Consider the following 27,414-nt stretch of genomic DNA (forward strand, 5'->3'; position numbering starts at 1 on the left):
CCCTTTTCAGGGATTTTTGCGGTGGGCGGGACACCCCAAGCGCGTTCCCAGGAGTGTGTACGCGCGCGTTCACGAGAGATGAAAAAGGGAGGGCACTAAACACTGGGTGTGGAAGGTGACCAGGGGACCGCGGGTGACGGAAGGAGCATGCGCTCTAGAGGCGGTGCGGCGAGGCTACGGGAATGGCGGAGGAGTGGGGCGGAAACGGCCCTAGTGGACGGGCGGCGCACGCGCATTGGGCCGCCAGCGCCCCGCCCCCTTTGTCAGTTTCCCCTCCTCCTCCTCCTCCACCACCCTCCCGGAAGTGCAGCCGCCCTCGCGCCCACCAGCGGCCACCCCCTGCGGCAGGCCCCGCCCCGTCGGCCCCGCCCCCCCGACTCTCCGCCCCGTCCCTCCGGTGGTGGCGCCGGGTTGCAGCGCCGGTCGTGGCGGTTTCGTTGCCCGAAGCCGGGAGCGCGGAGTCGTCCCCGGGGGAGGCGGCCAGGCTATGATCGCGGGTCCCCGGCGGCCCGCTCCGGCCAAACAGAGTCTCTGTCTCAGCTGGTGCCCGCGCTTGAGCGGTCGTCTGAGCCCAATCCCTCGGCGCAGTTGGCGGCGGCGCCCCCGGCGCGCCCCCTCCTCCGATGGCGGCAGAGATCCAGCCCAAGCCGCTGACCCGCAAGCCGATCCTGCTGCAGCGGGTCGAGGGCTCTCAGGACGTGGTGAACATGGCCGTGATCGTGCCCAAGGAGGAGGGTGTCATCAGTGTCTCGGAGGACAGGTGAGAACCGCTGCCCCCTCGGCCGCGAGCAGGGGCGGGACAGGCCGGCGGTCCCCGAAGCCCGCTTCTGGGGCCGTGCCTCCACGTCGGCGCGAGGGCGAGAGCGCTCATCCAAGTTTTTATTCGGATGCGCATCCTGCTAGTGCGGGTGTCCAGCCGCGCAGTCACCGCCGCTGCGTGGCTCCGGGACGCGGAGCCGGGACGGCGGCATTCTGTTGGGGCTTGCCCGGGTGGCGTCCGCCGGGGCCAGGGTGCTCTTGGACTAGCGGTGCGCCGGCCACTGGACCTTGGTCCAGCCCTGAGGACAGTGGAGGGAGAGGGAGGCGCTGCCCGGCCCTGCAGGTGTGTGCGTGGGGAGGATGCTCAGAGCTCTTCTGTAAGAGAACTAAGGGGTTTTGAGAACTCTGGTACAGTTCTGAAGGCTCCAGGCTGAGGAAAGCAAATGCCACTCCCTTCGCCCAGACATCCTCACCGAATCCAGATCTCCCAGACATCTTCCACTGAATTCAATAAATATTGCAAGTTGTGAAGAGTATCTGGGCTTCTGCCCAGAAGGATAGCTGACTTCTCTCCTTTGCCCTCTTGAAGCTCAAGGGGAAGCTCCTAGAACTTTTGGAGGGACCACTGCTGCAAATAGCTCTGGAGTTCCTTCCCTTTGCTGGCTTCCTTTTTTTTTGCCTAATTTTGCTTAATTTGCAGAAGTAGAGCCAGTTGTTCTGCCTGTAGTGTTCTCCCATGTTTTTTAGACAGTGCCGTTTTTTTGTTTGTTTGAACTTAATGTCCTTTAATATGCAAAGATTATGCAGATGCAGCTCGTTTCCAGAGGAATGAAGCTTGAATATAGCAGTAATAGTTTTGATCTGGAATTGTTGCTTTTATAGTATCAACTGGTATTCTACAAAATGTCATATTGTAGAGGTATATGACAAGGGGCTTTAGCCTTTAAATGGTAGATAGGTTTTCTTAATGTAAGTTAACATTGTACTGAGGTAAAACATATTTCTTCTTGGTGACTTGTAAAATTTCAGGCAAAGAAAAGTGAAGCAACAATGTGTTCATACCGTCTTTATAGTCATTTCAGTGCTTTGCATGCAGAGTGGTCTCAGAAAATGTGCCTGACAGATCTATTCATATCATAGATTCTTCAGTATAATTAGGATGATTACATATTAATGTCATATTTTTGTCTACATCGTTCGCCATAAGATGGCCAAATGATTCCTGATTCACCTCCTATACAGATCCAAGGGGAAATGCTGTAAACATACACCAACGGCAAGCAGTCTGCTAAGAACAGAAGAAATTCATGGGCTGTAATGGAATATATGGATGTAGAAACCACTTGAAATTCACAGAGAAAGCTTAAGAGTGTTTAATTTTTTCACAGAGGCAAAATTCTACTGAAGAGGATGCTTCTGGACCTAGAACTTCTTTGTCACAGAATTGTGCTTTTTTAAAAGAGAATATATTGATAGACGTCACTTTCCCTTTCTTTAACTACTAGAGATGAAACTGCTCATTCTGATGCTGTAGGAAATTCATAAGTAAGTTTGTTGAATCAAGTAGGAGAGGTAATTAAAACCTAAGTGGCTTTAGTATTAGTTTTGGAACTTTCTACTTTGGAAGTAGAAGTTAGTTTTCTTTTTTTTAAGTGTTCAAAGGGATCTTAGAGATTATTTGCTATAACACCTTCATTTTACGGTTGAGAAAATTTAAGCCAGAGAATCTGCCTGCCCAAATTCATGTACCTGGTGGTGAAATCAAGCTTGGCTCCTAGTTTCTGATTTCCATGTCACTGTTTATACTAAAGGAAACGACTTTAGTTGGGGTACGTTTTAGAGTATTTGGAGACTCTGAAGTAGCATATATGAAAGAAAGTGAAGATACGTTTCATTTGATTATGGGACAAAATGGCTATAGTGTTTAGCTATATATTAATTTTTACTTTCTCAGTTTACAATGTAATAGAAAATATTTTATAATGTAGTTAGTGTTAAAATAAGTAAGTCTAGGATTTTTCTTGATGTATTTTCTTATTACTCAGGTCAACAAGTCCGTGTTTCTGTAGGTCATATAGTCACATGTGACAAGAACTTTGTTAGAGCTCAGTTTCAATTATGGCTTCCATTAAAAGAGAACTGATCTGTATTCTTTCTTTTCAAAAGCTGGTGTCACTGTCATTTGACATAATAGTAAAGATATGAAGATAGAATATTGGATTTTCATCAAAACCTACCAAGCCATTTCCATTTACCACTTCAGCTAGACTCTGGTAGTTTTCATTCCTGAACTGTAAGGTTAAACCACAAAATAATGTCCTAGTTCTGAATGACAGTGTCTCATAAGTCCTTTTGAAACCTTGGTTTTCCTTTTTGACTTCTGATTCCTAATAGCCTTTATGATATCTTTGAAAGCAACATTTTCTATCTTTTTAAACAATGTTATTGGTGCTTCTTGTCCATTTATCTTCTCCGTGAATTCCCTAAGGTGCCATATGTCTTACTCATTGTAATATCTTAAGGTCTAGTATGGTGGCTGGCACATAGTAGGCCCTCAATGAACATATATCGATACCTGATCTTTTTGTTGTTCCTGAAAGCACATCTTAATTATTGTAGACATTTCATCGACATTTGTTTGAAACCAATGGAAGTTCTGTGTGGACAAATGTTTGGAAAAGGATTGGACTGGATGGCCTTGAAAGATGCCTTAAGGCACTTCCCTGGTGATCCAGTGGATACGACTCCGAGCTTCCACTGTAGAGGGTACATGTTTAATCTGACTGGATGCCACACAGACCAGCCCAGAGTTTTTAAAAACATGAAGAAAAGGTGCCTTAAAATTTTGAAAGACCATGCATTGTTCATTCATTGCGTCAACAAACATTTAAATGCCTTTATTGTGTTCCATGCACATGTGTATACTTCACTGGTGAAAACGACAAGGTCCTTTCAAGGTGCTCATAGTTTAGTGGGGCGTGGGTGTGTGTGTGGAATTTTAGAAGAAAATAAAACCGCAAACTCCAAGATTTAGTTCTGAAAAGAGAATTTTTACCTGAGGAAGAATAGCTGGGTTTTACAGCCCTTCTTGTTCCTTAAATTTTACTTCCTTTGGAAGATTCTTTTGTTTGGGCTGTAATACCATTTTCAGCCTAAGTCTGCTGTCCATCATGGGTTGATAATATTCTAATCTTCAGGACCAAGAGTGGCTGAAAACCCTTATTCTCAGTTCATCTGAGCACAGTTAAAACAGCTTGCAACTTTACTTCATACCAAGGGAGAAAACACAAGGGAACTGAAGAAATATAAAAATGGGATTTCCCTGGTGGTCTGGTGGTTGAGACCCGGCACTTTCACTGCCGTGGCCTGTGACCAGTCCCTGTTAGGGAACTCTCACAAGCTGCAGCCAAAAAAAAAAGGAAGAAGAGATAAAAGCAGTCTGACTTACAAGTATAGATTTCTGCTCTCATAAAATAGAGTTTGTTCTCAGAACTCACTGGCCTTATCTGAGCCTGTCTTTGCTTTGGTTGTTGCTAGATTCCATCTCCAAAGGATATGCCCAACTTGGGTCCATTGGGCTCCTCATTTCCCAGCTTCTGTCTGGACTGTCTTTTCTGAGTGAATGTCATTTTAACATGCTTTGCTTAGGAGTTTCCTCCCAGACATTTTGGCTGTATTTTGGTTAAGACCACTCTCTAGCTTGCAGCTTACCAGGGTGTGTCCAGTGGAGCCTCTTCAGGTATTAAAAGCTAGAAGAGACTGCTCCAGGTGGTACCCAGCCCAGTCCAGACCTTTATCTTTGTAAGTTCTTTATATGCATATCTTCACACAAGTCAACAATCTTAGCATTCACACTGAGCAGTAACTCTAGGTAGTTACTATTAAACAGTTATAGGGAATTGTTCCTTCACTAGGAGTGTATACCCATGCAATGGGTAAAAGTGGGTCAGATTTTTATCTTAAATAAGGAGATGTGTTGAAGAGGGGATACCACCCAGTGGGGTTGTTGAAGAATCTCCTCTGCTTGTAATGGTTAGAAAAGAGACCAAGGAACTCTCCTCCAGATGGGTATCGCAGCATGAATAGTTCATGTGAGAAAGCAAGGGTGTTGTAAGGGGCATTCTAGCTCAAGGGGGAAGAAAAATCTCCCCATGCATTGAGAAGCACTAGAATGGACTGGTTAAGAATGTAGTCAGGACTCAGTTGCTTGGTTGTGTCTGACTCTTTGTGACCTGATGGACTTGAACCTGCTAGGCTCCATCAGGCAGCTTGAATTCAGAACTCAGCTCTGAGTGTCACACTTTGAGGAATCTGGAAAATTAGTGTCTCCAGAGGAATAATTATGATAGCAAACATTCTAGAAATGAGAAGAGAAGAGAAGCAAAAGGCAAGGGAGAAAAGGGAAAGATATACCCAACTGAATGCAGAGTTCCAGAGAAGAGCAAGAAGAGATTAGAAAGTCTTCTTTAGTGTACAGTGCAAAGAAATAGAGGAAAACAATAGAAGGGGGAAGACTAGAGATGTCTTCAAGAAAATTGGATATATCAAGGGAACATTTCATGCAAGGATGGGCACAATAAAGGACAGAAACAATAAGGACCTAACAGAAGCAGAAGATATTAAGAAGCGGTGGCAAGAATACACAGAAGAACTATTGAAAAAGGTCTTAATGACCTGGATAACTACAATAGTGTGGTCACTCACCTAGAGCCAGACATCTTGGAGTGTGAAGTCAAGTGGGCCTTTGGAGGTGATGGAATTCCAGCTGAGCTATTTCAAATCCTAAAAGATGGTGTTACTGCACTCAATATGTCAGCAAACTTGGAACTCTCAGCAGTGGCCACAGGACTGGAAAAGGTAATTTTTCATTCCAATCCCAAAGAAGGGCAATGTCAAACAGTGTTCCAACTGCCGCACAATTGTGCTCATTTCACAGGCTATCAAGGTAGTACTCAAAATCCTTTAAGCTAGGCTTCAGCTGTATGTGAACTGAGAACTTCTGATGTCTAAGCCGGATTTAGAAAAGCCAGAGGAACCAGAAACCAAATTGCTAATGGCTTAGAAACCAAATTGCTATGATCTATCCACTGGATCATAGAGAAGGCGGCAAGGGAATTCCAGAAAAACATCTATTTGTGTTTCATTGACTATGCTAAAGCCTTTGACTGTGTGGATCACAACAAACTGTGGGAAATTCTTAAAGAGATGGGAATACCAGACCACCTTACCTGTTTCCTGAGAAGCCTGTATGCAGATCAAGAAGCAACAGAACCAGACATGAAGCAATGGACTGGTTCAAAATTGGGAAAGGAGTTCATCCAGGCTGTATATATTGACACCCTGCTTGTTTAACTTACATGGGGAGCACAACATGCAAAACGCTGGGCTGAATGAATCAGAATCTGGAATCAAGATTGCCGGGAGAAACGCCAACAACCTCAGATATGCAGATGACACCACTCTAATGGCAGAAGGTAAAGAGCAACTAAAGAGCTTCTTGACGAAGGTGAAAGAGGAGAGTGAAAATGCTTGTTTAAAACTCAGCATTCAAAAAACTAATATGATGGCATCCAGACCTTGGAAGGAAAGCTGTGACAAACCTAGACAGCATGTTAAAAAGCAGAGAGAGCAGTTTGCCAGCAAAGGTCTGTCTAGTTAAAGCTGTGGTTTTTCAAGTTCGAATGTGAGAGTTGGACCATAGAGAAGGCTGAGCGCCAAAGAATTGATGGTTTGAAACTGTGGTGCTGGAGAAGACTCTTGAGAGTCCCTTGGACCGCATGGAGATCAAACCAGACAATCCTAAAGGAAATCAGTCCTGAATAGTCATTGGAAGGACTGCTGCTGAAGCTGAAGCTCCAATACTTTGGACACCTGATGGGAAGAACTGACTCCTTGGAAAAGACCGTGATGCTGTGAAAGATTGAAGGCCGGAGGAGAAGGGGACAGCAGAGTATGAGATGGTTGGATGGCATCACCAACTCGATGGGCATGAGTTTGAAACAAACTCTGGGAGATGGTGAAGGACAGGGAAGCCTGGCGTGCTCCGGTCCATGGGGTTGCAGAGAGCCAGACAAGGCTTAGAGGCTGAACAACAACCACAAACATTCCTAAAACCTCTGAGTGACAGAATTTGAAACTCTTCTCTGGATAAAAGGCCTGAGGGTGTGGTGGTAGGGTGTGATGGAGAAGGCTGTGGGGACAGGCCTGCGGGGGATGAGGGTAATTGGGAGGGACAGTGGAGAACTGCCACCTTGTATGCCACTTGATTAAGGACCAGTTTAGGAACATCATTATCTGTGTTCTCTGTCAGTCCTAAGGGGTTAGGACCATATGGTGGGTAACAGGGAGTCGTATTTTATCTCAGTGGACCTGTCCTCCAGCGCCATCGTGTCGTTCAGTCGCTCAGTTGTATCCAACTCTCTGCGACCCCATGGACTGCAGTGCGCCAGGCTTGCGTCCTTCACTGTCCCAGAGGAGATAGCCAGTTTGTATATGTTCATTGAATGAACTGATGCAATGGCTGATCTATCAGTTGTTTGGAATGGAATGGGCCTGAGGAGGTGGTGTGTTTCCTGAAGTAAAGATATGTAAGTTGAACCTGAGAGAAGCTGGAAAGAAAGTGAAATTGTTAGTCACTCAGTCGTGTCCAACTCTGCGAACCCGTGGACTATCTCACCAGGCTCCTCTATCCACGGAATTCTCTGGGTAAGAATACTGGAGTGGGTAGCCGTTCCCTTTTCTAGGGGATCTTCTCGTCCCAGGGACTGGACCCAGGTCTCCTGCATTGCAGGCAGCTTCTTTACCACCTGAGCCACCAGAGAGAAGGTTAGCAGCTTACTTTGGGACGGACTAATGTCACACCAAGGAATAGGAGTGGGAAAGGGGTGAATTAGAGAGCTTTAGGATTTGAAAAAGTCTTTAAGGCCTTTTTTTCCCCAACTCTGAACTACTCTAAGAGGCCATGAGTACTTGACTGTTTCTTTTTTATATTGGAGTATAGTTGATTTACAATGTTGTGTTAGTTTCTGCTGTACAGCAAAGTGATTCGTATACATATACATATATCCTCTCCTTTTTAGATTCTCTTCCTAATGGGTCATTATTGAGTAGAGTTCCTTGTGCCGTTAAACAGAGGCTTGACACACTCAAAAATAAAAAAAAGTTTCAGTTCAGTTCAGAGGCTCAGTCATGTGCGACTCTTTGTGACCCCATGGACTGCAGTACGCCAGGCTTTCCTGTCCATCACCAACTCCTGGAGCTTGCTTAAACTCATGTCCATCGAGTCGGTGATGCCATCCAACCATCTCATCCTCTGTCGTCCCCTTCTCCTCCTGCCAGTAGCAGTAGGTTCTTATTAGTTATATGTTTTATATATAGTAATATGTATGTATCAGTCCCAGCCTCCCAATTTATCCCTCCTCCCCTCCCCGCCTTAGTAGATAAGATTGTTGTCTGCATCTGTGATTCCGTTTCTGATTTTAAGTGGGTTCATTTGTGACTGTTTCTTGAAAAGATAATGTTAAAATATCATTTGTAAATCCTCACACTATTGGCTCATACATTGATTCTTTTCAATGTGAAATTGTACTGTCTTGGTCCTCTAGTTGAAACTGTTAGTTTCATTTAATACATTGGCTCAGTTAGTTGAGCTCATGGTATTTTATGTACCATGCATTTTATAGCACTTGAATTAAAATTTTTCGAATGCAAATCAACATTTTTCCCAATGTGCAAACATAGTTCTGAAAGTTGAGGACTTTCTGGAATGATGGTGTGAGGTCTTTAAAGTTGACAAGATTGGAAGCCATCTGAACTGTTTTTTAGTTTGACTAAAAAGGTCTGTCTCATCAAAGCTGTGGTTTTTCCAGTGGTCATGTGTGGATGTGAGAGTTGGGCTATAAAGAAAGCTGAGTGCCAAAGAATTGATGCTTTTGAACTGTGGTGTTGGAAAAGATTCTTGAGAGTCCCTTGGACTGCAAGGAGATCCAACCAGTCCATCCTAAAGGAAATCAGTCCTGAATATTCATTGGAAGGATTGATGTTGAAGCTGAAACTCCAATAGTTTGGCCACCTGATGCAAAGAACTGACTCATTTGAAAAGACCCTGATGCTGGGAAAGATTGAGGGTGGAAGGAGAAGGGGACGACAGAGGATGAGATAGTTTGATGGCATCACCGACTCAATGGACAGGAGTTTGAGCAAGCTCCCGGAGTTGGTGATGGACAGGGTGGCCTGGTGTGCTGCAGTCCATGGGGTTGCAAAGAGTTGGACACGACTGAGTGACTAAACAGAAACTTCTTTTTGAGTATGTCGGGCCTCTGTTTAATGCCAGAAAATTAGTAAACTTTCAGCTATGCACCAGAGACTCATCACTTGCTGCTAGTAATTGCTGGTTTCAAGGTCCCCAAATGGGAATCTGCCCCATATGATTTTGAAAATGAGACCTTTACCCTGAATTCAGAGCATGTGGCAGTCTTCATGCCAGCAGATCTGTCTGAAAGCAGGCTGCCTCTGGGTCTCTAAAGGTCAAAATACAGACTGACTTTTTTAAATATTTTAAAAATTTTAATTGGAGGATAATTACTTCACAGTGTTGTTGGTTTCTGCCATAGAACAACAGGGATCACCCTTAAGTTCCTGTATTTCCCTTCCCTTTTGAGCCTCCCTCTCAACTCCCATAGATTTGACTTTCAAAGAAAAGATCACTATGGGAAAGCTGCTCAAGGAGGTTCACTAAGGAGGCTCAGCTTCCAGTGATCCCTGAACTCCTGACGGTTCTGAATTTCCTACTTAATTTACATGATTAATGCGATTCTATCCAGGGCCTAAAGATCTTAATCAGGGTACATTCATCTGGATATCACAAGATAAGGGGAGATGTTTTGAGAGACAGTTCTGATACTCCTAAAATGAAGCATCTGGGATTGTGAGATCCCAGCCAGCTATCTTGTATTTCAAGTGTTACTAAACTTACTTTGAAAAAAGAAAAACAGGCTTTAAAAAATCATAGGGCAGTAGCAGTCAGATGAGACTTTGGAGAGCTGACCTTTTTCCAAGCAAACGAAATCAAAACTTTAAAAATGGAAAAACTGGTTTTTCCTTGCACAGCGTCTTCCCCTGGCTTAGTTTTCACTGTGAATTTGGCTTTGAGAGGGAGAGATTTTCTGTTTGTTGTTGAAAGCCATTTTGGTGTCATTAAAACGTAACAGCTTTGGAGAAATTAAAACAGTACCATTTAGAAGTCAGTAAGTAAATTGTGATTTAAGACTATTTTAAATATTGATCTATTGACACCTGGAACCCTAAATTGAAAAGTGAAAGTGTTAGTTGCTCAGTCTTGTCCAACTCTTTGTGACCCCATGGACCCTCCAGCCAGCCAGGTTCTTCTGTCCATGTAATTCTCCAGACAAGAATACTGGTGTGAGTAGCCATTCCCTTCTCCAGGGGATCTTCCCGATCCAGGGATCCAAACCAGGTCTCTTGCATTCCAGGCGGATTCTTTACATTTGAGCCGCCACTCTAAAGTGAGTTATATGCAGAATTACTTACCTGAAAAGAAAATGTCCATCAAGCCAAACTTTTTTTTTTCTCAACCACAGTATCGGAATTGATCTCTGGTTTCTCTGCCTTTTCTAAATCCAGTTTGAATATCTGGAAGTTCCTGGTTCACATACTGTTGAAGTCTAGTTTGTAGCATTTTGAGTATTACTTTGACCAGAGATCAAATTGCCACCATCCACTGGATCATAGAAAAAGCAAGAGAATTCCAGAAATACATCTACTAAAGCCTTTGACTGTGTGGGTCACAATAAACTATGGAAAATTCTTAAAAAGAGATGGGAATACCAGACCACCGTACCTGCCTCCTGAGAAATCTGTATGCAGGTCAAGAAACAACAGTTAGAACTGGACACGGAACAATAGACTGGTTCCAGATAGGGAAAGGAATACGTCAAGGCTGTATATTTTCACCCTGCTTATTTAACTTATATGCAGAGTGCATCATGTGAAATACCAGGCTGGGTGAAGCATTAGAGTCAAGATTGCCGGGAGAAATATCAATAACCTCAGATATGCAGATGACACCACCCTAATGGCAGACAGTGAAGAGGAACTGAAGACCCTCTTGATGAAAGTGAAAGAGGAGAGTGAAAAAGCTGGCTTAAACCTCAACATTCAGAAAACGAAGGGCATGGCATCCGGTCCCATCACTTCATGGCAAATAGATGGGGAAACAATGGAAACAGTGACAGGCTTAATTTTCCTGGGCTCCAAAATCACTGCAGATGGTGACTGCAGTCATGAAATTAAAAGATGCTTGCCCCTTGGAAGAAAAGCTATGACCCACCTAGGCAGCATATTAAGGAGCAGAGACATTACTTTGCTGACAAAGGTCCATCTAGTCAAAGCTATGGTTTTTCTGGTAGTCATGTATGGATGTGAGAATTGGACTATAAAGAAAGCTGAGCACCAAAAAAATTGATGCTTTTGAACTGTGGTGTGGGGAAGACTCTTGAGAGCCTCTTGGATGGCAAGGAGATCAAACCAGTCCATCCTAAAGGGAATCAGTCCTGAATATTCATTGGAAGGACTGATGCTGAAGCTGAAACTCCAATCCTTAGGCCACCTGATGCAAAGAACTGACTCCTTGGAAAAGACCCTGATGCTGGGAAAGATTGAAGGTGGGAGGAGAAGGAGTCGACAGAGGATAAGATGCTTGGATGGCATCACTGACTCAGTGGACATGAGTTTGAGTAAGCTCTGGGCGTTGGTAATGGACAGGGAAGCCTGGCGTGCTGCAGTCCATGGGCTCGCAGAGTCAGACATGACTGAGGGACTGAACTGAACTGAAAAACTGTTTCGGAGGTGTAAGCAACAAATAAGACCAAAAAGGAGAACAAAGTCCTCTACTTGTCTCTTGACAGGGAGTGCTGTTTGTGCTCTCATGTGTCTTTAAGGAATCTTGGAAAAGAACTGAGACTGGGAGTCTGATCCCTGCTGAACCCTGCATTGACCTTGGGCACCTGGCATTTCAACACTGTAAACATTAGTTCCCTGCTAGCAAAGGAGAATGCAGCCTGGCTGTGATTATGGCACTGTGATGACCCCACATTCGGGTGAGACAAATGTAAAGTCTCCGCACCTCTATGGTCCTAAAACCTAGAGCCGGAGAAAGTGTTCAGAGGGGGCAGACTTGCCACGGGCTTTGGGAGGTGGTGTAAAATGATGCTTTCCGGAGTCTTTGGCTAGCAGCCGTCCTTTATTCCTGGATGAAATATTAAAGAGGCGTCTGTTTTGTATCGATGCCTAATACCTAGTTGAACTGGATTCTCTACATTCTTATTTCCAGATGAATCCTGCAGTTTGAAATATCAGTAGTAAACAGTTTAATCCTTCAGTATGAAATATCAGTACTAAACAGTTTAGCTCTGAGTGGTTTTCTGGGCTCTAAGTCAGGTCCTGAATTGCCTAGAGTAATGCTTTTGAAACTTTTTAGACCATAAATCATAGCAAGAAGTACATTTGGCGTTTGCTACTGGAGATTCACATACAGGGACATATAGCACACATGTATAACCGGGACAAAAGTTTGGTTAAATGGTGTCCTTTCATTGTGACACGCACACTGATATTTTGTTTTGTCGTAGCCGTCATAAAATCCTAGTTGTGACTCATGCAAATCATTTCATGACTCAGAATGGATTGAAAACAACAGTTTTTTTTTTCTTTAAACTTTTTTTTTGTATTGTGGTATAGCCGATTTGTGATAGTTTCAGGTGAACAGTGAAGGGATTCAGCTATAGATATACATGTATCCATTCTTACCCAGACTCCTATCCCATCCGGGCAGCCACATAAAATTGCGAAACTGTTGGAAGTTTTGTACCCTCTTTGTGTGTAGTTTTGGTTTTCTAGGAGATGGAAATACATTACAGTTCAACTCAGGGACATTTACCCACCAGCCTACCTCACCCCTGACCTGTCTTGCTTTTCTGAATTTCCATAGATCAGAGAATTGACCTTGTCTCATTGGAAGCCTCCGGGTCAAGAGATAACTAACTAAGCCCTTTCAGCTGAGAGCCAAAGAGAGTTCAGAAGAAACCAGGAGTGCAGCAGATTGAACAGCTATTGAAGTAGCTGTGTTTTGGCTTCCTGTGATGTGTTCATTTATTACTGAGTTAGGACTCAGAAATGATACATCTCATCCAAGTTATGAAAGTCAGTTAGTAGCCTCTTTATATGACTGACTGTACTTTTCTTTTTAGCTGGGTGGATATCCCTGTAATATGGAGCTATTGGGGGATCTTTTTATTTTTTTAATCTTTAATTCTTACATGTGTTCCCAAACATGAACCCCCCTCCCACCTCCCTCCCCATAACATCTCTGTGGGTCATCCCCATGCACCAGCCTCAAGCATGCTGTATCCTGCGTCAGACATAGACTGGCGATTCAATTCTTACATGATAGTATACATGTTAGAATGCCATTCTCCCCTATTGGGGGATCTTATGTGTTTTCTACTAGTTATTAAATTTTTAATCTTTTCCTCAGTTTCTAAGGATTAACTTATATTTTAAGTAATTATAATAATAATCCCTCTGAAGGGTGTTTATATGTTAAGTAAAGATAATATAACCATAATAAAGAATAATCGCTCATATATCTCTCAGCACAGACTGTGTTGTATGTATTTCCCTCTAGCAGTTTTCCTAATGTAACTTTCAAAAATAGGACTGTAATTGTACACTTTTCTGTTCTTGTCCCCTACTTAAAATTGTGCCACCAGGTCCCTAGTCTTTAATCATTTTAAGTGGCTGTATATCTTTCCTTCAGTATTCACCCATATTTATTGAATGCTTGTACTATATGAATTTGCTCCTGGAACTCATCATGAATAAGACATCCTACTTTCAAGGTACTGATTACTAGTGGGGACAGCACTGACGATTCCATCACCTACTGTTGGCTGTTTATTTTCAGCTTTTTAAATGTTATGATGAACATTGTTGTGCGTGTAGCTGTTTTTCCTTCCAGGTTTTAGATGATTTCTTTAGGACTAATTGTAAGAAGATTGCCATACTGCTTTCTGAAAGGTTTGTGCCAGTTTATAATTACAGTGACATAGGAAGTATTAGTTTTCCAAATCTGACCAGCCACTGGTATTATTATTTAAAATTTTGGGGGGGAGGAGGTTTAATTGGGAGATTGGGATAGACATATGCACACTGCTATATATATTATAGATAACTAATAAGAACCTACTGTACAACCCAGGGAATTCTATTCAATACTCAATAATGACTTTTATGGGAAAAGAATCTAAAAGAGTGAATATATGTGTATGTGTAACTGACTCACCTTGCTGTACGCCTGAAACTAACACAACATTGTAAATCAACTGTACTCCAATAAAAATTTTAAAAATAAACAATTTCTTCACAATTTACTTAATAAATTATGGCACTTCATTGATGTTTAATTCGCATATTTGGACTGATTTGTGAATATTTTTCTGTTTGCTTTTTACTTGTTAATTTTTCCTTTTGTGAATTGTCTGTTCCTGACCTCTGTTTCTCCTGGTTCTCCTGAAAATTTTTTGTTTTTTATATATATAGATATATTTTATAAATATAGTAAGAATACTAACCGTATCTCTGTTATATATCCAGATATGTCTTATACTGTACTGTTAGCCTTTTAATTTTTTAATATAGAAAATGTTCACTCTTTAGTTTAACCATCTATCCTTTTCTTAAATTGAAATTTCTTCCATCATTCCTAATTCTTTACCCAGAGATTCATTAAATATTCGTCTTTCATCCTAGTCATAATTTGGTGGCAGTATAACTTTTTGATGTTTCTTCTTTTGTATGTTTCATCCGCATGGCTTATTTATTTTACCACTAGAGATTTGTATCTCTTAATCTCCTTCACCTAATTCCACCCTCCCCACTCCCTTACACTTTTAATTATTGTAGCTAATGAATTACTTTTGACTCTGCCATTAAAAATATGTATAATAATAGCTGGACTCTCTTTGGCTTGGTCTGCGAGTTCATGGGAAAAGCATCATTTGGCTCTTTTCCAAACTTCACGATTTCAGAGTCTCTTTCTGCATCTGAGAGTAATGATTCCTCTCAGGATTGTTGGGAGGTTTACACGAGATGATATTCCTGTAGCACCTGGCATTGTAGTTGGAGCATAGATGGTACTCAGTACAAGTTAGTTTTATTTTTCACTTATGGTACCATCATGCCTGTTGTCATGGTTTCATTAAGGCTTGACTATTTTAAGAATCGCCTTGGATACACGAAAGTGGGGCTGTGGAATTCTTGTTGGTTTGCTTTCTTATGGTTGAGTCCCTTTATCTTTTCTCTAGATGAATCAAGGTGGGGTTACTCTTGTCATCTTTTTACTGCCACTTCCCAAACTTGTTCTCCCTGAAAGTCAGGGGTCAGGGGAGGTGTGTGGCTGGTGGGTGGCGGTCCTGTGTTCTCTTTTGCAAACTTCTCTCTCTCTCCATTTGCCATCTTGTTCTGAAATGGTGTGTTCACTGCGTCCATTGGCCTCCTGGGGGCAAGGGCAGTGTATCCTGGGTCTTCCATGGGGAGTATTGGGTTGGTCAAAAACTTTGTTTGGGCTTCTCCGTAGATGGTGCAGAAAAACCCAAATGAACTTTTTGGCCAACCCAATATATTGAGGTGGTGGTTTAGTCTCTCCATCGTGTCCAACTGTTTTGCAACCCCATAGACTGAGTGTGGCTGGCCAGGTTTCCTCTATCCATGGGATTTTCAAGGCAAGAATACTGGAGTGGGTTGCCATGTCTTCCTCCAGGGGATTTCCCCAACCCAGGGATCATACCTGCATCTCCTGCATTGGCAGGTGGAAACTTTACCAACTGAGCCACCCAGGAAGCCCGATATATTGCAGTAGGGATGACATTTTAACTACCCCCAGTTTAGCTGTCCTCCACCGGAAGACTGGACATTATAATTTGGCAACTAGTGGGCTGAGGTCCACCCTCAAACGGATTTTGTCTGTATATGCTACGTTTTTAGAAGTTTGAATTGGTAGCCAAGTTTGAAAAATCTGGATTTCACATACAAGTCCAGCTTGTTGGCTTCTCTTGACAAATGAGAAGATGTAGCCGGAAGTCCCCCTCCTGTAAATCCCTGCTCTGCCCACTTGGCCCTGAGAGGCCATGCCCACGCTACCCCTGCTGCCCGCTGGCAGGAAGACAGCGCATGTTAAGCAGAGAGCTTTTTTGGCTTCCTCTGAGTCTGAAAGGTATACTTCCCCTTTTATGGAGTCAGTGGTTAGAGGGTTTGTTTTTGTTTTTGTTTTTCCGGTATTTAGAAGAAGGAGGAGAAATTGAAAGATAACCAAAATGCCTATATTTGTAAAAAATTAGGTGGGGGTGGAGGGAGATAATTAAGACGTCTTTATAAGAGAACCTGATGTTGCACACAGTAAATAAATGTGTAAATAAAGACAAGTATTGGGAAATTAGGTGTGGCAACCTACCCTTTCTGGACGCCTTGTAACAGTGTTTGGGGCCAGGGACCCAGGTCCCAGAAGCCTGGGTTTGACTCAGTAAGCTTAATTAAACTTTAATTTGGGGCTTCCCTGCTGGCTCAGTGGTAGAGAATCCACGTGCCAACGCAGGAGACACAAGTTCGATCCCTGTTCCAGGAATGTCTCACATGCCGGGAAGCAGCTAAGCGCGTCAGCCACAGCTGTTGAACCTGTGCTCTAGAGCCCAGGAGCTGCTGCTCCTGAAGCCCATGGCTGTGGGCATTTCTGCTGCTGCTGCTAAGTCGCTTCAGGCATGCCCGACTCTATGCGACCCCATAGACGGCAGCCCACCAGGCTCCCCTGTCCCTGAGATTCTCCAAGCAAGAACACTGGAGTGGGTTGCCATTTCCTTCTCCAGTGGGCATTTCTGCTTTAGCGACTGAAAATTTTTCTCTTGTAGAACTGCTCTAGGAATTAGCGATGCTCCCTGGGGCCCCCTCCTTCTCTCCTGACAGCTGCGTTCCCTCAGCTCACTCTAAATGTAAACATACTCACAGGCATTGACATTTTTCTGATTACCTTACATTCTGGGATGCTCATCACTGTGTTTCTCAAGGCCTCCAGCTCAGGACTTAGAATGTGGTAGGCAAAACTGCGGCCGTAGAGGCTTGTGTTGTATGTTATTTTACAGTGAGGCCTCCCCCAGTTTATAGGTGGTGGTTTACTCACTAAGTCGTGTCGGACTCTTGCGACCCCATGGACTGAAGCCCACCAGGCTCCTCTGTCCATGGGATTTCCCAGGCAAGAATACTGGAATGGTTTGCCATCTGCTTCTCCAGAGGATCTTCCTGACCCAGGGATTGAACCTGTGTTTCCTGTATCTTCTGCATTGCAGGCAGATTCTTCACCCGCTGAGTCATCAGGGAAATCCCTGGTTTATAGGGCTCACTCTGAAACTAGCTGTCAGGTAGCACTAGTGGTAAAGAACCCGCCTGCCAGTGCAGGAGAAGTAAGAGATTTGGGTTCGATCCCTGGGTTGGGAAGATCCCCTGGAGGAAGAAATGGCAACCCACTCCAGTATTCTTGCCTGGAGAATCCCATGGACTGAGGCATCTGGTGGGCTACAGTCCGTCCATAGGGTCGCACACGGTCGGACGTGACTGAAGTGACTTAGGACACACGCACGCAAATGGTGGAGTGTCTTACGTTTTTTTGGTACTGTGAACAGAAATCAGCCTGGCAGGAGGCTCAGGTATCTTGCAGAATCCAAGGACGGGGATGGATTCGGGCCTTAGGAAGGGAACTAAGGACTGGAGCCTCGCTGCTGCTCATGGGTTGGTTTGTGTCTGCTTCATTCTTTTCTCTTGCTCACGCTGGCTTCCTGAGTTTCTTACTTAGCCCACATGGCTGTCAGCTGCTCCCGAGTTTTACATGTTATAGCCTAGATGAGCAGAGAGAGATGCTGTCAGGCTCCCAGGCCCAGTTCCAGAATTCCTGGGGAAGGGACTTACTGGTCCCCAGCCAGGTCATGTGTCCATTCTAGGATTGTGCCCAGAAGCAGAGCCCTGCTGCAGGAATGTAGTAGTCACCACTGCAGCCTGGGGATAGGGAGTAGAGGGCAGGTCTCAGCAAAGAGGGGCTTCCCAGGTGGCTCAGTGGTAAAGAAACCACCTGCCAATGCCCTAGCTGCGGGTTTGATCCCTGGGTCCTGAAGAGTGGGAAATGGCCACCCACTCCAGTATTCATGCTTGGAAAATTCCAGAGGCAGTCTGGTGGGCTCTAGTCCATAGGGTCACAAAGAATCGGACAAGATTAAGCTTGCACATGCACGCTCAGCTAGAGATGTAAGGTCAGCAATCCAGCATGTGCCCACCGCTTGGGTGGAGCAGGGTGGGTGGGGTTGTTGTCCTGGTAGCTGCAGAATGATGAACTCAGACTCTTGCTTTTCTCATGATTTTCACTGCCCTCTTTCCCTTGAGGTCTGCTCATGTATACAGCCCTTGACACTTTCAGGTAGACATTTCTCCTCACTGCTTCATTGGCTGATTTGACATGTTGACTGCTGCTTTCCTCTAGTGAATATAAAGTGAGGGCTGGGTAGACATTTCACAACTAGTGCTGAGCACAAAGTTATTGTTATTTGAGAAATTTCAGCACTGGTGAGTGGACCCCATGTGGTGACCATATTTCTAAACTCCAAAACACATGGCAATGTAAAAGATTTTTTTCCTGATGGATGAGTATAGATAGATGGATGAATGTATATGGATGGATCGATGAATATGTATCGATAGATCAGTGAATATATATATATGTAGATAGATAAACAATATATTTTGTTATACATTTAGCGAACTGAAATTCAAAGAATGGCTTGAAACCAGACTGCTGAGCACATAAGGACACTGTCTTTATCCTATTTCAGGGAGGAGGCTGAAAAAACTCCAGGATATTAATGGTAAGGAATAATAGTTTACATTTACTGAGTACCTGCCATGTGCCGGGCCCTGTGTTCAGCTCTCTCGCAGCCTTTTCTCATCTAACCCTCCAAATGATTTTAGGAAGCTAGTATTTCACTCTTAGTTGAAAGACAGGGATCAGATGCAGCCGAGAAGCAGCAGAATGGGGATGTGCATGCCCCTAGTTCCTTGGACCCCACAGCCCTGTCATGCATCCTCCCTGCGCTACACGAGCCCTCAGAGCTGTAGAGGGGCCAGCGAGGAGCCTCCACGGACATCACAGCAGGTTGAACTTGGTTTTTCAGAGGAAAAGCTAGCAGATCAGTCAACAAGTGACAATGCAAATTAAGTGAAAAGAGGGCAGACATCCTTTTTCCATCTGTGCGATGTCTTCTTCATCTGCTCTAAGTATGGGTATTACAAAACTGTCTATATAACTAGGAATGATATCAGGAAGAGCTATGCATTTCCTGGTGGAAAGCAGGGTCTGTGAATGATGAGGGCCTTTTGGGCTCCATGGGTGTGTTTGTAGGCTGATCCGTCTCACATAACCAGACCTCTGGAGATCGGTGGTCCTTGTCTCTCTTTGTCCTGCCATCTCAGCATGTGGCTTTCATCCCTACGGTTGCCCCATGATTGAAGACGGTTCTCTGGCTTTCAGTGTCACCTGTGGTCATAAATCGATCACAAGGCCACCTAGCTACAGGGGAGGATGGTGCATTTGTTTATTCATTGATCGATTTTTAACACTTTTTTTTTTTTTCTTTTTGGTCATGCCACATGGCATGCAGAATTCTAGCTTCCTGACCAGGAATTGAACCTGCACCCTTTGCATTGGAAGTGCAGAGTTAACCACTGGACCACCAGGGAAGTACCAACACTTTGACAAATTTGGATAGTGGGAAGACAAATAACTACTGTGATCTCAAATGAGACCGTTGTCTAGGCAAACCATGCTGTACTCTTTGAACCAGTGTTGACTTTAAGCTTGGGAATAGCCTTGACCCTATGTGGGCTCCATTTGAATTTTGTAGCCTATTCAACTGATGACAGCTCCTCCTCCTCCTCCTCCAGCTCTGCCCCTTCTGCTTAAAGCACTGCAGGACTGCCTTTGCTGCTTGGAACGGCTTCCCAGATTGGCCAAATGCGGGAATCTAAATCCTAGTATGAGGATTAGAAATCTGTGGTTTCTTAAAGTCATGGGTATAGGCCAGGGACTTTTATGCTTCATTGTTGTTGTTTAGTTGCTCAGTTTAGTTCAGTCACTCAGTCGTGTCCGACTCTTTGCGACCCCATGAATCGCAGCACACCAGGCCTCCCTGTCCATCACCAACTCCCGGAGTTCACTCAAACTCACGTCCATCAAGTCGGTGATGCCATCCAGCCATCTCATCCTCTGTCGTCCCCTTCTCCTCCTGCCCCCAATCCCTCCCAGCATCAGAGTCTTTTCCAATGAGTCAACTCTTCACATGAGGTGGCCAAAGTACTGGAGTTTCAGCTTCAACTTCAGTCCTTCCAAAGAACACCCAGGGCTGATCTCCTTCAGAATGGACTGGTTGGATCTCCTTGCAGTCCAAGGGACTCTCAAGAGTCTTCTCCAACACCACAGTTCAAAAGCATCAATTCTTCGGCTCTCAGCTTTCTTCACAGTCCAACTCTCACATCCATACACGACCACTGGAAAAACCATAGCCTTGACTAGACGGACCTTTGTTGGCAAAGTAACGTCTCTGCTTTTGAATATGCTATCTAGGTTGGTCATAACTTTCCTTCCAAGGAGTAAGTGTCTTTTAATTTCATGGCTTGAGTCACCATCTGCAGTGATTTTGGAGCCCCAAAAAGTAAAGTCTGACACTGTTTCCACTGTTTCCCCATCTATTTCTCATGAAGTGATGGGACCAGATGCCATGATCTTCGTTTTCTGAATGTTGAGCTTTAAGCCAACTTTTTCGCTCTCCTCTTTCACTTTCATCAAGAGGCTTTTTAGTTCCTCTTCACTTTCTGCCATAAGGGTGGTGTCATCTGCATATGTGAGGTTATTGATATTTCTCCCGGCAATCTTGATTCCAGCTTGTGCTTCTTCCAGCCCAGCGTTTCTCATGATGTACTCTGTATGGAAGTTAAAGGTATTTAATTGGTCATGGACCACCCTCATGTTCATCAGTTATTCTGGCAAACAGGAAGACCATCAGGAAGTTTCCCCAATTCTTGTAGGCCTTTTAGAACCACCTGAACTCATTCATTTGCTCTTCTCATTTAGAATCAGATATTGAACTACTGGAAGAATTTGTAATTGTCCAACCAGTGGATGCTCTCTCACATACACAGTTGTAGTGTGTTTTCTACTACTATGTTTTTTTAAATTTATTTTCTATTGGGATATAGTAGATTTCCAATCTTGTGTTAGTTTCGAGTATATAGCAGAATGACTTGTTATGCATATACACTCATCGATTCTTTTTCAGATTCTTTTCCCATATAGGTTATTACAGAGTATTGAGTAGAGTTCTCTGTGCTATATTTGTTGATTATTTATTTTATATATAGTGCTGTGTGTTTGTTAGTTCCAGCCCCCTAATTTATTCCTCCTCTCCTTCCTCCAGCTTCCAAGATGACGTTTTTTCCCCCTCTTGGTACTCTATGAGTTTGTTCTTATCTTTGATTATAGCATAAACTGAGGCAATTCTCTTCTCACTATAAATCAAAAGCACAAGGCAGAGACAAGAAAAGGCAATGTTGGATGGTAAAGAAAGCCAGATAGATCAGCCTGAGTTGAATCCCAGCTCCTCCACTTTCTAGCTGTGTGACTCATCTCGTCGAGGTTAAAATCATTTTTAAAATGTGTTGGTGTGGGGCTTCCCTGGTGGCTCAGTGGTGAGGAATCCACCTGCCAGCGCAGGAGATGCAGGTTCCATCCCTGATCCTAGAATATTCCACGTGCCGTGGAGCAGCCAAGCCCATGTGCCACAACTATTGAGCCTGTGCTCCAGAGCCCAGGAGCCACAACTGCTGAAGCCAGTGCGCCCTGGAGCCCTTGCTCCGGAACAAGAAAAACCGCAATGAGAAGCCTGCGCAGCGCAACTGAAAAGTAGCCCCTGCTTGCCATAACTGGAGAAAGCCTGGTGGCAGCAACGAACACCCAGCACAGCCAGAGATATTAATGAGCAAATAAGAAATGTGGTAGGGCGCTCGTAATTATTAAAGTGCAGAAAGAGTTGTATGTAAAGGTTCTGGTGCATGATAGGATTTTTAGATGTTAGAAAATGCATTAACTCAGGGGTTTCCCTGGTGGTTCAGGGGTAAAGAATTCGTCTGTGATGCAGGAGAGACAGATTGAATCCCTGGGTTGGAAAGATCCCCTGGAGAAGGAAATGTCAATCCGTTCCAGTTTTCTTGCCTGGGAAATCCCATGGACAGAGGAGCCTGGTGGGCTACAGTCCACGGGGTCGCAGAGTCAGACATGACTTAGCGATTAAGCACCAACAAGGGCTTCGACTGTGCACTCTCAGTGCAGGGGCATGGGTTTGATCCCTGGTCAGGGGACCAAGATCCTGCATGCTGCAACTAAGAGTTTGCATGCCACGACGACGATCAAAGATCCTGAGTGCTGCAGTGAAGACCCGGCACCGCCAAAATAAATAAGCAAAAATAGATATTGGGAAAAGAAAATGCGTTAATTCAATTGATGTCTCCAGTTCAAAAATTTAGGAGATTTGGTGTGTGGCATAGTCTGAAGCACAGTGTCCGGCACATTACAAGCACTCAATAACTAACTCTGCATCTAATTAATAACCCAAGAATTTATGTAACTCTTTGTCAAAGTGGAGAAGAAAGTCCGTAGGGGTAAAGTTGTTACTTCTGTTGTTTATTTATCTTCAGTTATACAGTCAGGTCAGGTATTATTATAACGGATTGTTTGGGAAACAAGCACTTTGTAAATGGTAGTTATTATCACGACCCAGAAACTGGATTCTAAAGCAGTAGAGCAGGAGATGCACCTGTCACTAGCAAATTGTCATTTGACCTTCTGTTAACAAAATATATCTTGTTTATGTCAGCGGAGTATCAGCAAGATGGTCACAACAGGCCTGTAGATGTGGTTTTGTAGTTAAGAGGACATGGAGCCCCTTTTGTATTTGGAATCATTTTGGTTAAAAAAAAATGCAAATAAATATAACTCACAGTATGCCTCTGTATTTTCAATTTTTGGATAAAATTATTATATACTTCAGCTAACAAAATTGAGCTGTTTGCCAACATTGTCACTCTTAATTTATAATTCAGCGTACCTACCTGCATATAAAGTAGTAATTTTTCACCATTTAATGCTAGTGGTTGTTAGTTTCTTTCCCACTGAATGGACAAGATAATTTATCTTGCTCTAATAGTCTGTGGCAGAAAGCAGAAGCCCCGCAGTGCCAGTGTTCATGTAATTCAGTGACTTCAACTATGCGAAATGTAACTAAAACCTAGAAAATAAGTAAAAGTGACCTGTAGCAGTCAAAATGTGATACAGGAACCCTGCTCCCTAAAATGTGTATATTTTCTTCCTAGACATACCCTTTAGACACCTACTAATACACTGATATTATACTGAAATGTGTTAATATTTACTGAAATACCGTATTTCATTGACTTGAAGATCCACATTTTTTTTCTTTAAACGTCAGGATTAGTGGTTTCAAACAACAATTATTGTTTGCATAAGGTTCAGTGAGTTGGCTGGGGTGGTTGGTAGACCTGCCTGGACTTGTTTACATGACAGAAAGGCAGCAGCTAGAGAGAAGGGGAGCTCCAACCTGCAAGTACTTTTTCAGCTTCTGTTTGAGCCACGTTTGCTAATGTCTCACTGGCCAAAGCAAGTTACACAGTCAGGCCCAGGGTCAGGGAGTGGGGTAGTAGACTGCCTGTTGATGAAAAGGGCAGCCACACCACAGACTGTGGCCACAGACACTGAGATAGGAGGGGTTTCTGAGTGTATTTTTGCCAGCCATCTACCATCATATTGCAGTGAAATCATAGTTAGTGTTTTATCTTTCTCAGTCATAAATAATGTATCTATGATTGATGATAGAGTTGATTAAATAGGGTATATATATTCAGTTTTTGATAGAAACAATTCATACTGAATGTCAGAATTTAAAATAATATAGAGGGACTTCCCTGGTGGTCCACTGATAAGGAATCTGCCTTCCAAGGCAGGGGACATGGGTTCGATCCCTGGTTGGGGAACTAAGATTCCACATGCTGCAGAGCAACTAAGCCTGAGTGCCACACGCCTGCAACACCTCAACTAGAGGGAAGTGTGTTTGCTGCTGTGAAGAGTCTGTGCACCACAATGAAAGATCCTGCAAGTTGTAACTAAAACCCAACGCAGCCAAAAATAAAATTAATTCATTAATTAAAGGGGCTTCCCAGGTAGTGCTAATGATAAAGAATCCACCTGCCAGTGCAAGAGACGCAAGAGACGTGGGTTCGATCCCTGGGTCTGGAGGTCCCCTGGAGTAGGAAATGTCACCCAGCTCCAGTATTCTTGCCTGGGAAATGCCATGGACAGAGGAGTCTGGTGGACAACAGTATACGGGGTCGCAAACGGTCGGACACAACTGGGCGGTTAAGCACGCACGTAGGAGTTAAAGTGCTTCCTCGTTCCCTTTTCCCCACATCTCAAATCCTAAAGGCATCCTCCAAGGACAGTTTGGTGTATATTTGCTGTGCTGGGCTGAACAGGGCCCCCCCCCCCCCCAAGATGTATTTTTTATTTTATTTAGAAATATTTATTTTAAATTATTTGTTTGGCTGTGCCAGGTCTTAGTTGCCAGCACTCAGGATCTCTGATCTTTGTTGTGGCATGTGGGAGTTTTTAGCTGTGGCATGCAGGGTCTAATTCCCTGACCAGGGATCGAACCCAGGCTCACCACACTGGGAGTTCAGAGCCTTAGTTGCTGGACCACCAGGGAAGTTCCCATTTGAATTGGTTTAAACCACTAAGTTTGTTGTAGTGATTTGTTACAGCAGCAAATGCACATGTCTATTTAATTTTTTACTTTTAAAGAAATACTTGGTTATTGGCTAGAAATTCAAATAAAATGAAAGGGTAGAAAGTAAAATCCCCTGTTTTTCTTCATCAGCTATTCCTACTGTTAATAGTTTCTTATGCATTTACAAGACTTCAGGAGTAGCCGTATTCATTCTTTCCTTTTGATACAAATAAGATCATATCAGACATGCTTATTTCTTACTCTGCAGCTTGCTTATCTAATTATAGTCTTGGACATATTTTTGTATCAGAATGAGGTAATCTGCCTTATTCAGTACCATAGTTTATCAGTCCCCTATTACAGAAGAGTTATGTTTTTCTTTCTTTTGTTACAAACAATGCCGCAATGAAGGATCTTCAATAAATCTCATTGGCTGTTATCTAAAAATATAATTGCAAGCAATTAAATTACGACCTGGATGAATGTCACTTTGTGTGTGTGTTTATGCAAGTGCGTGCTGGAATAAGGGTGGGGAAATGTGTGATGGTGGTGATGGTTTGGTCACTAAGTCATGTCTGACTCTTGCAGCCCCAGCTGTAACCCACCAGGCTCTTCTATCCGTGGGATTTCCCAAGCAGGAATACTGGAGTGGGTGGCCATGTCCTTCTCTAGGGGAAATGTTTATCTTCCTGTTAAACTTTTTGCATATGTGTTATTTTAACTTTTTTTTTTAAGTTGTGAAAAGCATCTAATACATAAATGTATAGTTAAAATGCACTATTGGAAAGGAAACACCCTTGTCAAGAAATTGAACATTTCTGACCAAAATTGAAAAAGACACGTGTCCCATTGTTCATTGCAGCACTATTTACAATAGCTAGAACATGGAAGCAACCTAGATGTCCACTGACAGATGAATGAATAAAGAAACTGTTATACATATACCCAATGGAATATTATTCAACCATGAAAAGGAATGCATTTGAGTCAGTTCTGATGAGGTGGATGAACAAAAACCTATTATAAAGAGTGAAGTGAGTCAGAAAGAGAAGGATAAATATCGTATCCTAACATATATATGGGGCTTCCCTGGTGGCTCAGAGGGTAAAGAGTCTGCCTGCAATGCAGAAGACCTGGGTTTGATTCCTGGGTCAGGAAGATCCCCTGGAGAAGGAAATGGCAACCCACTCCAGTACTCTTGCCTGTAAAATCCCATGGACAGAGAAGCCTGGTAGACTACAGTCTATGGGATTGCAAAGAGTCTGACACGACTGAGCAACTTCACTTTTCACTTCAACGCATATATACAGAATCTAGAAAAATGGTACTGAAGAATTTACTTACAGGGCAGCGATGGAGAAACAGACATAGAGAATAGACTTAGGGACATGGGGAGAAGGGAGGGGAGGGTGAGATGTATGGAAAGAGTAACATGGAAACTTACATTACCATATGTAAAATAGATAGCCAACAGGAATTTGCTGTATGGCTCAGGAAGCTCAAACAGGGGCTCTGTATCAACCTGGAATGGTGGGGTGGGACGGGAGATGGGAGGGAGGTTCAAAAGGGAGGGGATATATATATATATATATATATACACCTATGGCTGATTCATGTTGAGGTTTGACAGAAAACAACAAAATTCTGTAAAGCAATTATCCTTCAAAAAAAAAAAAAAAACAACTATAGAAAAAGAAATTGAACATTCCTGGCCTCTAGAAGGACCTTGTATGCCCTTTCCTGATTTACAGCCCCCAGAGGGAAACAGTATTCTGACTTTTATTACTGCCATTTACCTTAAGTAGAACTCTAACAAATTTGGCCATCTGGCTCTCAGAAAATTAGGATTGTGATCTAGAAAAGAATATATACATATATGTATAACTGAGTCACTTTGCTCTATACTTGAAACTAACACAACATTGTAAATTAACTATGCTGCTGTTGCTGTTAAGTCGCTTCAGTCGTGTCTGCGACCCCACAGACGGCAGCCCACCAGGCTCCCCTGTCCCTGGGATTCTCCAGGCAAGAACACTGGAGTGGGTTGCCATTTCCTTCTCCAATGCATGAAAGTGAAAAGTGAAAGTGAAGTCACTCAGTCGTGTTCGACTCTTCGAGACCCCATGGACTGCAGCCTACCAGGCTCCTCTATCCATGAGATTTTCCAGGCAAGAGTACCGGAGTGGGGTGCCAAAAAAGAACATTAGGATTGGTAAGGGTTGGTGGGGCTTCCCAGGTGCTGCTAGTGATAAAGAACCCACAGGAGACAGAAGAGACCTGGGTTTGATCTCTGGGTCAGGAAGATCCCCTGGAGGAGGGCATGGCAACCCACTCCTGTATTCTTGCCTGGAGAATCCCATGATCAGAGGAGTCTGGCGGGCTACAGTCCACAGGGTTGTAAAGAGTCGGACACGACTGAAGCGACCTAGCGCAGCAGCACTAGCGGCAAGGATTGGTGTAAATGTACAACTTAACAGTTATCCCTCAGCATTCGAGAAGGATTGATTCGAGGACCCTTGCGGATACAAAAATCTGCGGATGCTCAATCGCTTGTATAAATGCCCTAGAGGGACTGTCCAGTGGCTAAGACTGCATGCTTCCAGTGCACGGGGCGCGGGTTTGATCCCTGGTCAGGTAACTACATCCGACAAGCTGCAACTAAAGACCCCACATATTGCATCTAAGACCTGGCACAGCC

At 43.7% G+C, this 27,414-nt stretch overlaps 1 protein-coding gene across 2 annotated transcripts in view; it reads left to right on the top strand.

Moving 5' to 3' along the window:
* Positions 1-436: 436 nt before the first annotated feature.
* WDFY2 (WD repeat and FYVE domain containing 2) overlaps positions 437-27,414 on the top strand; it is a 178,555-nt gene continuing 151,577 nt past the window's right edge. For both annotated transcript variants that reach the window (XM_052650136.1, XM_052650138.1), the window contains exon 1: positions 437-760. In XM_052650136.1, coding sequence (XP_052506096.1) covers positions 624-760 — 137 coding nt within the window. In that variant the 5' untranslated portion in view covers positions 437-623. The remainder of the gene's footprint in view (positions 761-27,414) is intronic.

This window comes from Budorcas taxicolor, chromosome 12, assembly GCF_023091745.1.
Source record: "Budorcas taxicolor isolate Tak-1 chromosome 12, Takin1.1, whole genome shotgun sequence".
Lineage (NCBI taxonomy): Eukaryota > Metazoa > Chordata > Mammalia > Artiodactyla > Bovidae > Budorcas > Budorcas taxicolor.